The sequence below is a fragment of the Typopeltis vanoorti genome, chromosome 5 (genome assembly GCF_054136105.1).
Source record: "Typopeltis vanoorti isolate ZY-2024b chromosome 5, IOZ_Tvanoo_1.0, whole genome shotgun sequence".
In the NCBI taxonomy this organism is placed as follows: Eukaryota; Metazoa; Arthropoda; class Arachnida; order Uropygi; family Thelyphonidae; genus Typopeltis; species Typopeltis vanoorti.
The window spans coordinates 68,190,325-68,202,888 of record NC_143553.1 but is presented as its reverse complement, the minus strand read 5'-3'; the positions used below and the strand labels follow the sequence as shown (position 1 = coordinate 68,202,888).

General features: G+C 33.0%; 1 protein-coding gene across 2 annotated transcripts in view; it reads right to left on the bottom strand.

The window, feature by feature from the left end:
* Window positions 1-1,137: 1,137 nt before the first annotated feature.
* Remo (Remoulade) overlaps window positions 1,138-12,564 on the bottom strand; it is a 338,339-nt gene continuing 326,912 nt past the window's right edge. For both annotated transcript variants that reach the window (XM_090393156.1, XM_090393157.1), the window contains exon 18: window positions 1,138-7,192. In XM_090393156.1, the coding sequence (XP_090249282.1) occupies window positions 5,794-7,192 (1,399 nt within the window). In that variant the 3' untranslated portion in view covers window positions 1,138-5,793. The remainder of the gene's footprint in view (window positions 7,193-12,564) is intronic.

The following is a 12,564-nucleotide window of genomic DNA, read 5'->3' as shown; positions in this document are numbered from 1 at the left end:
CCCAACATTCCACCTATGCACAGGATTATAAACAAATCTACATTTGTTTATAATCATTTTGGGATAAAAAAGAATTCTTCATACATGTAAGAACCATGTATTTTCTAATCTAAAAACTTCTTATAAGTACTGTTATTAAATTAAATAATTAACATAATATATGTTAATATAATTATATATTTTCAAATTGGAAGAAACGAAATAACTACTAAATAACTTCAGCATCCTCAAAATTCAACCGTGTCTTTTTCACCTCTTGCCAATAAATAACATTTCAATCTTAACACAAAAATGGATCTCCTAGTTTAGTCTATTCCTTTCTTACCTTCAATTAGTTCCCCCGCCTGGAACCTTGGATTCTCAGCTGAAAAATAGAATCCTACTAATTAAGAAATAAAATATATGAACCTCAATAGTACGTGCTGCATAGTATGCAGCACGTACTATGCTGCATGACCAATTGACAGATATTACTATGTGTATATACTATTAATCTGAGTAACATGCACTTGTTATCTTGTCAATCTTCTGGTCACAAGCTTCATAATCCATTACAAATGTGTCTAACTTTATCCTCTTCCTGTAAAGTACAGATGGCAAACTGGATAAAACACGTGAAATACAGAGGAAGAAAGGTTATTACTTTGTAACAACCTTGAATCCTGTATTTCACAATGGAGGAAGAAGCAACCCTTCTTCCTGTATTTCATGATAATCTGATCTGTTACATGTGCTTGGAGAGGGAAGGAGATTATCCAACACCATTCATGTAACTAGTAATATATATATATATATATATATACAGTCATTGTATTTCAATAGATACATATGTAAGGGTAAACATTATTGGACCAAACTTTATTTACCCAGTTCTGGGAGATCATGTTGATAAACAATCTCCATATGTCTTATTAATATTAATAAGTATATTAGTTGATTTAAACAACTATTTGAGCCTTCCAAAGAGTTGTTATATTTAGGACCATGCTACGTTTTATACTGATAATTACTACATTAAAGTCAAAAATTACATTCCAGTAAAATAATTATTATTTAATTTTACTTAAGGAAAATATTTAATTTTTTTCCAGTGATATATTTTTTATCATATTCACTCCTATCTGCTTGCTTCTAATACCTCTAGAATCATGTCACATGACATACAGACACACGTCTCTAACATACACAACTAGTGCCAATAATTAGCGATGCATCACACACCAAACCAGAAAGGAGAATATATACATATATGCATATAAACAGCACCATGTGAAAATTTCACTTTTTCTATGGTTTTCTAAAGCTTATTATAATGAACATCCAACATGCACTTGAAAAATTTATTCTTTAAACAAGACTTTTTTAGACACTAAAATATATGCTCATTGTCATTCGGGTCCAAAAAAGTATCAATAAGGCACATCCACAATAATATCTCAACAACCTGAATTATTATTCAATAACTTTTTCTTGTTTTTTTATAGAACTTTATAACAATAATTATTAAGAAAAAGTACTTTTAATGCTGTTATTAAAATACAAATACTAAAGTAACCTAATATCTGGTAGCTTCTTTGGAGTTCAGATAATGGTTTACATAATGCAAAGAATATATCAGAAAAAAATAATACGAAAAACGGTTGGCCTCCCTAGTGGCCAAGATCTATTTACACATTCACCAATATATGGTTGAGGTATAATAATCATTTAGACTCAGAAAAATAATTAAAACCAGATTAACTAGGATTTATAGTGCTACAGAAAGTGTCATTAAAAGTCATTACAGGAAATTCACAATTCTTCAGCAAGCAAGGCAGCTTAAGTTTTAAATAGAGATATGGAACAGGCTCTATATATAATTCTAGTCCTTGTATCATATAATATTTGTTCTTAATGGTAGGACAAAATAAGAGAAACTTAAAAACTTTAATATATTTTTATTTTTTTAAAAGTTATCCTTGGTATGGGAAATGGTTGTAATCATTTGCTGCACATAAATATTGTATCAGGCTGGAAAAGCAATGTCATGTTTACCTTAATCACAGTTAGCTGACAATGCATTTTTTTGTTCTTAAAGAACTTCATTGAAGATAACTGCATTCAGATTTACTGTTTGTTCTAAATTATTCCTTTTTCACAGTTTATTCATAATCCTAGGTGGAAATTGCTTCAACAGTTTTTACATTTGCACATTCTCTCTTTACAGGAAAAATTGTAACACATATCATGATATATATAATAATTTATAATATTATCTACAATACTTTGAGCTGCAGTTCCCCTACCCCATTTCCCAAAATCACTCATACAAACTGAAATAAACAGTTATACTAAGACATAGCTCCTGAAATAAGCTATAACTTAGTACAGTTAAGACATAGCTTATTTCAAAAATTGCAACCAGCAGCAAATGAAACTTTTTTAAAAGCAAAAACAGTAATACGCTGAACTGTTTATGATATAAATAATTTTCTATGATTTCCCGTATAAAAATAATTTATAAATATAAATTATTTTTATACGGGAAAAAATTTTAATAGGAAATATATTTTTAAAAATTAGAATAATTGCAGCTGTTTGCTATACCCTAAACTGATGCCAAATGCTGAGAATGGAAAAATGGTAGTAGCTAGAATAATCAATTGCAAAGAAATGAGTCAGTTCCAGAAGAACCTACTTCAGCAAACACAACAGTATCATTATTTATTTTCTCATAACAGTAAAATTACGTAATACATTTCAAATACTCCCTACAAAAAAAAAAAAAGTCAAATCAGTCACTTATTTTATTTTTTTTTTTGACAATTTACACTATAATTCAGTTCCTGGTGCAAAGGGAGGAGATGTCATTGAAATTCTTCAAAATGAGCATAAATTTTGGATTAATCTGTATATGATATGGAAACATTAGCACATATATATAAATCTGTGATGTTATGTGAGTGATACATTCTTTAAAACTTTGAGATAAGAAATTTTCTTCTAAGTATGGTACTATGGCTCTATTTCATCTGCAGGTATTGTGGTTAGTGGAAGAGATATGTGCATACTAAGGCCTGATTTTTCATTACAGTTAGAAATTGCACTATGATGCTCACCTTCTCTACTGTCAAAATATCTCCCAGTCTGACTGCAGGAAATTTCACATTACATTTTATATATTCCTAGTTATTTTTGAAAAGAGTAGGATTTTTAGGAGTATTACAATACCAAACCAACTAAATTATAAAAAAAAAGTTATTTATTAACTAGTTCATATTTTGCTGGATTTCAAACCAGCATCTTCAGAATAAATTACATGTTACTGTTAACACGTGCCACTGAATAAGTAAAACAATTCAAATTGTAATGGAAAAAAGATCTGAAGTCCTAATTTAGTGCCCTCTAATGTTGTAAAAAAAAAGAAGTATTACAGGAGTTGATCTTAAGATAATAATCTCTCGAATTTTTGGCAAATTAATGCAACAATACTTGTTCAAAGTTTTAGAAGAATGTTTCAAAGCCATGGCTGACTTGAAAAATAATCTTTCTGCCCTGTAATGACATCTATAAAGTACATTTGTTTTCTTCCATCTAATCCTGTGTAAAGGGAAGTCCAAAGTGTGGTCTGCCAGTCCAGACTTGCCATAATAATGGTATAGAACGTATCTGTTATGTTCTCCAAGGTGGATGTTAACAGATCCTCCTGTCTGTCCACAGCAGATCAAATCGCAGTCACATGGAACTTCATACACTACAGGATATGCCAGGGGATGGAGGTTATCCTCAAGAGAGCAGATCAAAGTTGCTAATTTAACATGTGGTTAAATTAGCAACTTTGTGGTTCAAAGACTATATTTTATTAGTATTGTGGCTATCTTTTCAGATGTACCTTGAATGTACGAAATCAGAATAGTGGTGTTCAGTGTTTTGTTCTTGTGTATTTGAGGAGAGAGAAGTACGAGGGCCATGTAGTATTTTATGTATTTTGTTGGAGTTGTAGCCATTGGCCAAGAAAGTATGATGAAGATATTTAAGTTCAGTGGAAAGAGCTGCATCATTAGAACAAATGGCCCTAGTCCAGTATGTAAGTGTTTTAACAAGACAAGTTTATAAGCCTCCTAATATTTAGATCTTTCAAATAATAAAGCAATACAAATAGAAAGTGTCCTAATGCAATTGAAGAAACAGTCTCTAATATCTGAGCTCCTTGCCAATCCATAAACTGAAGTTTGTGGATTGCATTTTTAGAATAAGCATTAAAGATAAAATGACAAAATAATATGCCCAGTTCTTTCTTTTACTATCATCTTGCAGATGCAAAATGCTCTATTCTTCAGGATACTCATGATGCCAAAATTATTCTAATTAAATATCTCATCAAATATTTCACATAGCCTAGATGTTATATCATTATATACTAACAAAGATTTGAACTAATAATTAAAAATATTTTTTTCAAATATAAAAAATTATTTAAACACTGAATCCAATCATGTTTTTTTCTTCTTCTCATAATGCCATATTTAAAAAGAAACTGCTTATCTCAATTTTAAAGGATCTATTTAATTCATTCACAAGGTTCCCTATAGAAAACAGGAATTGATTTTATATGGTCTATATAAGTCTGATCTGACCTTTTTAATTTTTCAGACCTCAATTATGCACAGAACTAAAGGCAAATGAATACCTTTTTAAACTTCAATTTATACTTTTTTTTTTGCTATTTCTTTGCATTATGTAAAATCAGTATCTGAATTCTGAGGAAGTTCAGATAACAGAACTTCCTCAGAAGCAGCAAAAACCTGTTGGCTATTTCAATATTTGCATTTTATTAAGCCTTAAAAACCCATTTTTTAATATCTTTTCTTGTATTAGTCATAAAATAATCATCTTAGTATATGATATTTTTCATTACCTTAATGAACACACATTCTTCACAAGAAATGTATAAATGTATTGTTACAGAAAAAATATTTCACATACATACTATAAAAACATGACTAATAAAGAGTCTAATTTGCATTCTTCCACTATTCTCAAATAAATATATATTTTGGCAAATTTTTAAATATGTAATATGCTTTTAGAAATTTTATGCATTTCTAGAATTTTAGAAATTCTAGAAATGCATAATTTCTAGCACAGGCAAAATTATTTGAAAGAAATTAGTAATAACATCATTTTGACTATAAAAAGTAAATAACATTCGTATTGAGTACATAATTATGTAAACTGCTGGATAATGTCTCAACATATTTGATTGTCTGAAGTAATTTTAAATATCACTGAATTTCTGGAAACCAAACAAACCACTAACTTTCTATATTTCTAATTATAAATAAATACAGATTTATTTCTTGACTCATTAATGAAATACTGGAGTAATAGATCTTAGCCCAAAACAAGATGTATCTTAATTACACTCTCATATGAAGGAGAGAGAAACAAGGCCTTGAGCTACCTAACATCACTGAGTTTTCCTTGTAAAACATATGATGGTAATAATTCACAATAAAAATAAATATTTAAAGAAAATATTTTAATGATATTGCATAAAATACTGATATCTCTTCGGTACTGCAAAAAGTACATTTAATATCAGCAGAAATATTTATTTTGTATATAAGCATGTTACAAAAATCTTAGAAAAATGACAAAATTATTTCAGGAACTTCATTTTGGCAAGAACTGTCAATTCTTTGGTCTTAAAATATAAATGATAACTACTGTGGTTACTAAATGAGCTATGCATGCATGTGAGTATAATAAATTACATTATCATCTTATATACAAAAACTTTCATGTTAATAATTAAATACACAATTCCTGATGACATTTCTGATCATGATTTCTAATGTGATCACTTAATGATGAAGATGATAACTGATCATCTAAAACCCTTTGTCCTGCTATATGTTCATAAGCACTTTTGGAACGAGGTAGCCTACATCCACAAATATCTGTTGTGCAATTGTTACTTGGTGTTCCAGATTCTCTATCTTGATAAAGATGCCTATTAGCAGATTGACATCTGCTGTCCCAGCTGTGCTGTCGTTTCTTCCAGCGATGCCGAGATCTTGGCTGTCTTTTACCATGTGTTACTTCTGCAAAATCTGAACAACAACTATGGATCACTGCAAGAGGTCGGCTGCTGTCTGAATAATCTGTGCAGGAACTTTTTTGATAACATGACGAAATGTTTGTTTGGGGTGTTACTACTATAGGAGTTCTAGTAACAAAGCCACAAAAATTTTGTCTGTCTATTTCAGAATCCTTGTTTTCATTACTTGACTGCTGATGATGATGAGATTGCTCTATCCTAGATCTATCATATGTATTTTTTGGTAAACTATCTCTGATTTGCAATTCACTCTGTAAATTATTATATTTCTTGTTCCGATCAACATCACCAGGTGCTTTTCCCAGGTTATTTTTGTGTAAATGTCTTGTTTGTTGACGTCTGTTTTTTTCAAAAAACCTTCTGGCAACAACACTCTGCCGAGGATCATAAAATATCTCAGCCCCAGTGAAAGAGTGATCTGTTGAATAAGAATGCAAAATTTTCGGATTTCTACTTTCAGATGGAGATGATGTTAACAGACTGTGCCCTTTACTATGAACTGATGATCCTTGGCTATGGATGGACTGTACTGTAATTTCACCTTCAGTGAGCATAGCAACTGATTCAGGAACTTCAGAATTCTGAATAATCGTTGGATCTGTTTTTCTTTTCATGAATAGCATAATTAGACAATGGTAAGCATCATGGCGAAAATAACAGAAAAAGAAAAATATGAATAATCCTAATAATGTACTGAACAAACAGTAAAAAAGGCTAAAAATTAATTCATCAGCAGGGATATGATTTAAAAATGGCCGCCCTATTGCCATATATGCACTAGTCCAAGATAACAGAAATAAAAATAGTACTGCAATATGAGCACGAAGCTGATAATGATATGAATATTCTGTATCTTCTAAACTTTTACTGCTATCAGCCTGGCTGTGAGTATCATTCGCACATGGCTGAGTGAGTTCCATCACAACATTTTCTGTAATAGGTGTATTTTCCGACATACCCATGCTTTGTCCTTTACTCCTTCCAAGTAAAACACAATAAACTAATAAGTAGAAGACAAGTAACAAGAACACTAGTACTGTAGCTGGTCCATAAAATGCTGCCAAGCTAGGGTTGAAGGACAAGAAGCAGCTGAAAAAAGCAAACATTTAATGTAATGAAATATCTGCTGGACCAGAACACCAATATTATATTGCAATACAATTAGAAATAAAGATTTCTAGCTTTCACTTAACTATTTAAATATCTTCTTTATAACACACACACACACACACACAAAGAAATCTAAAACCTGCACTGCAAGTGCACACTAACTTTTTGACTAATCAGGTCTCCTGCAAAATACAGCTTCAGTCTCCTCAATATGCCAACACTTAAAAGACCAACCAAGTTTTTCACCCCACCCTACAGCATAGGAGGAAGATTCAAGTGTTACTGCTAAGCATACTGAAATGAATATGAGGAAAATTATGACAACAGTGCATAACTGGATAGCTAAAAAAAGGGGGTGAAAAGACAAAACATTTGGTTGTGAGTGTGTGTGAGAGAGAGAGAGAGGGAAGGGAGGGAGGAGAAGAAAGGCAGGCATGGTAAGTATAAAAATGGAGAAAAATTATAAATAAGAAAGCTAGAGTGATTAAAATAAGTAATGGCTTAGAAGATCGAGCAGTTAAAAATATTGTAGGTATGTGGGTAGAGGCTTGTGATTTGGGAAATGCAAGAATACACACATTTATCGTACACTTAATCTGCTTTGAAAAGGGATGAAAATGTAGATGGCATGACAGTAGGGTACAAATGATCTCTAGGAAAAGCATAAACTGTGTGGCAAAAAGATATGAGAATGAGGGATGGTGCAGAAGGGTCATTAAGTCAATATACATATCTAGGTGTTGTTCAATGAGAAAATAAACAAAGTAAACTGGGAAATGAGAACAATAAGGGATGGTGAGAGTAAGGATAGATTCAAATGGAAATTGTAAAGATAAGGAACAAAAGTTGGATGGTATGCTACTACTGACAACTGACTAGAATGGGAGGGAGGGGGAGAGAATCATAATACATCTACTGCTCTAAAGATTACAAATGCACTTCTATGTTTATATACAAATAAGAGGAGTATTAGAAACAAAGAAAGATTGTGCCATAACAGACTCAATTTGTCTACAAATTAATGACATCAGTGAAACATGGCAAAATGAGGATGGTGTCTCAACAAGAACAAAAACCAGAATGTGTGGCATATTCTGGCAGGGGAGGAGGACTTCAACGATAGCAGAAGAATTCTCTGCTCAGAATAGTGAATAATTATAATAAAACATTTGACTTTCACTATAGCAAATACCATTTAGCAAACCTTATTAACCAGTTTCAGACAGAACTGACAAAAAGGGCTTAATATGCAATCCTTAACTAAAGGATTGCATATTTACTGTAACATTCATTACTGAACACCACTATTCTGATTTCGTACATTCAAGGTACATCTGAAAAGATAGCCACAATACTAATAAAATATAGCCTTTGAACCACATTCAAACCACATGTTAAATTAGCAACTTTGCTCTCTAACTAACAGGTTGCTGGTTCAAATCCCATTACAGGCATTGATGTTTGTGAATGTCTTTGGGTGGAAGATGAATTTCACTGCCTGGTGTGCGATCACCACTGCACACTTATGGAAGGCCTGAAGCAGTTTGAAAAAGTTCCATGTTTAGTCTCTAAAGCAGGATATCTAAGACTATGTAAAAGAATAAAGATACCAAAATATTAATAAAAATATTAATAAAAACATCCTTCACCCATCCACAGTATGAATGTACTATAGGTTTGCAAAAAATCTTTTGTGGGTGGAAACGAAAAATAAAAATAAATAAATAAAATAAAATAAATAAAAAATTATATATATATATATATATAAGAGATAGTTTCCTCTCATCTCAATCAATGCTGTAGTACCCAGGGTTCTCACCCACACTCTTCCTCCTTTACATCAATGATGTTCTCCTCTGATTTCAAATCCTATTCACAGTTTTGCAAAAGACAGTACTCTTCATTCCTCATTTGAGAAATGCTTGTAGCGATCAAACGATAGAAACTCAAGATCTTCCATAACCAATGACTTGAACACTGATCTACTCAGCGTCCTCAAATGGGATAAAGATAATTTACGAAGTTCAAGGCAATAAAAACTCAGCCCTTCCTTATAACCTGCAAGAAAGATCCTACCTCATTCCCTCTTACTTCTGATAATGTTCCAATTTCTTTTCAAGATCTGCTTTCTCTTCTTTAGCTGACCGGCATTCTTTACTGTTCAAAACATTAAAAGTATCAGATACAACCAACTTTGGAACATCGTTACAACATTTCAGATTGGTGCACCCAAGATCTGCCTAAAAATTCTTGAGGATATTCAGAAGAGGGCAATATACTTGAAGAGGGTCCAGTGAAGGTTTGCTAAGTTAGTGTCAGGTCTATGGAATGTCATATACAAGGAGAGATTGCTTAAATGCAACTTAAGAGCCTTGTGACTAGAAGAGGAAATAAGACTGAGACATAAGTTGGTGAAGGAGAGTTTTCACAGAGTAGAGGAGGGCAAGGATACAGCTAGAAGCAATCATCCTGGTAAACTGTATAAGGAGGATGTGAGCAGGTGAGGGAGAAGCAAATTTTTGCATGGAGAATGACTAATGAGTGGAATGCATTGCCTAAAGTGAGGTGAGTGTGGTTTCTCAACAACCATTCTGTTTCTGCACTGTGTCTTTTCTAAAGAAGATCTTTTTCTTCCATGGGCACTGCTCTTCCTAATTGGACACTGCCATTCCTCCAAACCATTCAAGAACTAGAGTAGTCACTGGCTAACACCCATACTCTGTCTAACTCCAAACATACTGAACAAACTTATCATCTTCCTTGATTCCATCCACCTCTGTTCTTTAGAACAGTCTCCACCATACTGTTTTACCCACAGTGTTGGAAAAACAGGATGGAGAAGACAATAACACGCTTTGTTTAAGGAGAAACATATCAATAGGCTGCCTCTTTCTCCTTGATCACTTGCACAAACTTTGTACTGTGGTGTTATAGATCCTGTGAGCTTTCATGTGTGAGGTCATTATAAAAAAAAAAAGTAAAAAAAAGTAAAAAAACAAGATGTTAAAATGGCATTGTCCAAGTGTCTCAATAAAGAATGTGGCCACATAGGTGTCCAAAGAAAATTTTCCGGGGGGGGAAGCTTGGACACAAATAACTTATTCAATTTTTGATTTTTTTTTTTTTTTTCACAATTAGATTATAAAATACAGTATTGTATGAATACAAAAACACATACATAATGTATATAAATTTACAATATAAAGGAAACAAAAATTAATATATATATATATATATATACAGGGTGTTCGGGATAAATTTGACAGTTTCGTAAGGAAAAAGAAAATCTTCTTTGTATCTATTAAATTTAATGAATTGACAAAAAAACATTACAGGCAGAGTTAATTACAATACTATCAACAAGATTTACTCAAAATAACCACCATTAGCATCGATCACAGCTTCAATTCTGCTTCGGAACCTTGAACAAGCTGATGCTACAGTCTCCCTGGGAAGGGCCGCAAAAACTGTTTTAATTTTATCCATTAACTGGGCTTTTGTATTACTGGAAGTGCGATTGGTGTCTTTTTCAACTGCGCCCCATACAAAATAATCCATGGGGTTAAGGTCTGGGGAGTTTGGAGGCCAAACATTTGGACTGGTGAAGTCGTAGAAATTTTCAGACAACCATTTTTGACTTTTCCCAGAGGTGTGGCAAGGGGCCGAATCCTGCTGCCATACATACGGCCTACCATTGGCTACCCTTGTTATCCAGGGCTTGACTACAGTTAGCAACTCCACGAACAAAGCCCGAATTCCAATGCCAGGGTTCTTCAACACCTGTTCCAGCAGATTTGCGAGGAATTCTGCTGTACGAACGCAATCAGATCGTCTGCTAGGGATCTTTCTTCTTGCTACATCCTCGTAGTCACCATTGCAAGTCTCTAGTTCATGCCTGATTGTTTTTACTGTATTCAGGGAGCATTGGGCAGCAGTCGTAATATCCTTATTTTGATGGCGGGCACGAATCATCATGATACAAGTTATTCTCTTCCATGATTCAGGTGGGTTCCAGCTATCCATCCTTTCTGACATCTTGTATATGAATGAAGAAGGGTCCAAACTTTTAAATGAAGAGAAGTGTGTGTTAATACATGTAACTTACGGAAAAATATAATTAATTATAAATATGTCAAATTTATCCCGAACACCCTGTATATATAGATAGATAGATAGATAATAAAAATTTCAATAATCACGTATCGTATAAGAATTGAATTCTATGGCTATCGCTTGCACCCCAACTCAACATCACCAGAGTTAAAGATCGGTACTATCAACATAAGAAGCCAGAATGGCAAAGAAATGGAGCTAGCTGAGGAATTAGATAAGTACCAGATCGACATAATAGGGGTGACTGAAACAAAAAAGATAAACACTGGTGAGATCTTTCTGAGCAATAAAAACAAAAGGTTATATTCAGGCAATGGCATTCAAGGAAAAGAAGGAGTAGCCATTGTATTCAACACTAAATATGAGGCTAATCTTCTTGAATGGCAGGAGTCTCAAGTAGAGTGATGTGGGCAAATATCACAATGGGGAACTGGACAATGAGACTTATTTGTGCCTATGATCCCATGGAAGGTTCTACTAAGGTAGAAGTGGAGGAATTTTTTAATGCTTTAGAGAAAGCATCTGACACAATGAAAAAGAAAAAGTTGGTCCTTGTTGGGGATCTAAATAGCAGAGTAGGAAATGATTGTCAAACATACAAAAATATATTGGGAAAATTTGGAGAAAAGAGCAAAGCTAATAATAATGGCAAATACCTGTTGGATTTCTGCTCAGGACATGGACTGGTTATTACTAACACCATGTTCCAACATAAAAATGTGCACAAATTCACATGGAGAGAAGAGGCAAGGAACAAGAAAAGTCTCATTGACTATGTTATTGTGATAGTGATGTTTACTCCCTTGTGCAGGACATCAGAGTGTACAGAGGATTTGAAATTGGAAGTGATCACTATTTAGTCTTGAGCGGGATAAAAATTGAATTTCATATTGAAAAGAATAACATGTAAGAAAGTTTTAAAGCAAATAAAAGTTGAGCAGCTCTCAGATGTGAACTGTAGACTAAAATACACAAAGATTGTTGAAAAAAAAATGAAAGAGTTTGAGAACAGAAATCAAACCTAGGAGATTCAGTGGCAAGCCTTGAAGAAAACCTTGATTGATTAAGACAGAGAGGCATGTGGTGAGATTGTCTGCAAGGATAGAAAAATCAGAATTCCATGGTGGATACAGGAAGTTAAAGAGGCAGTGAAGGAAAAGAAGAAAGCATATCAAAAGTTCCTGGCAAATAAGTCAGCCTGTGCTCTTAGAGAATACAGAGACAAATGTAAGAAAGCT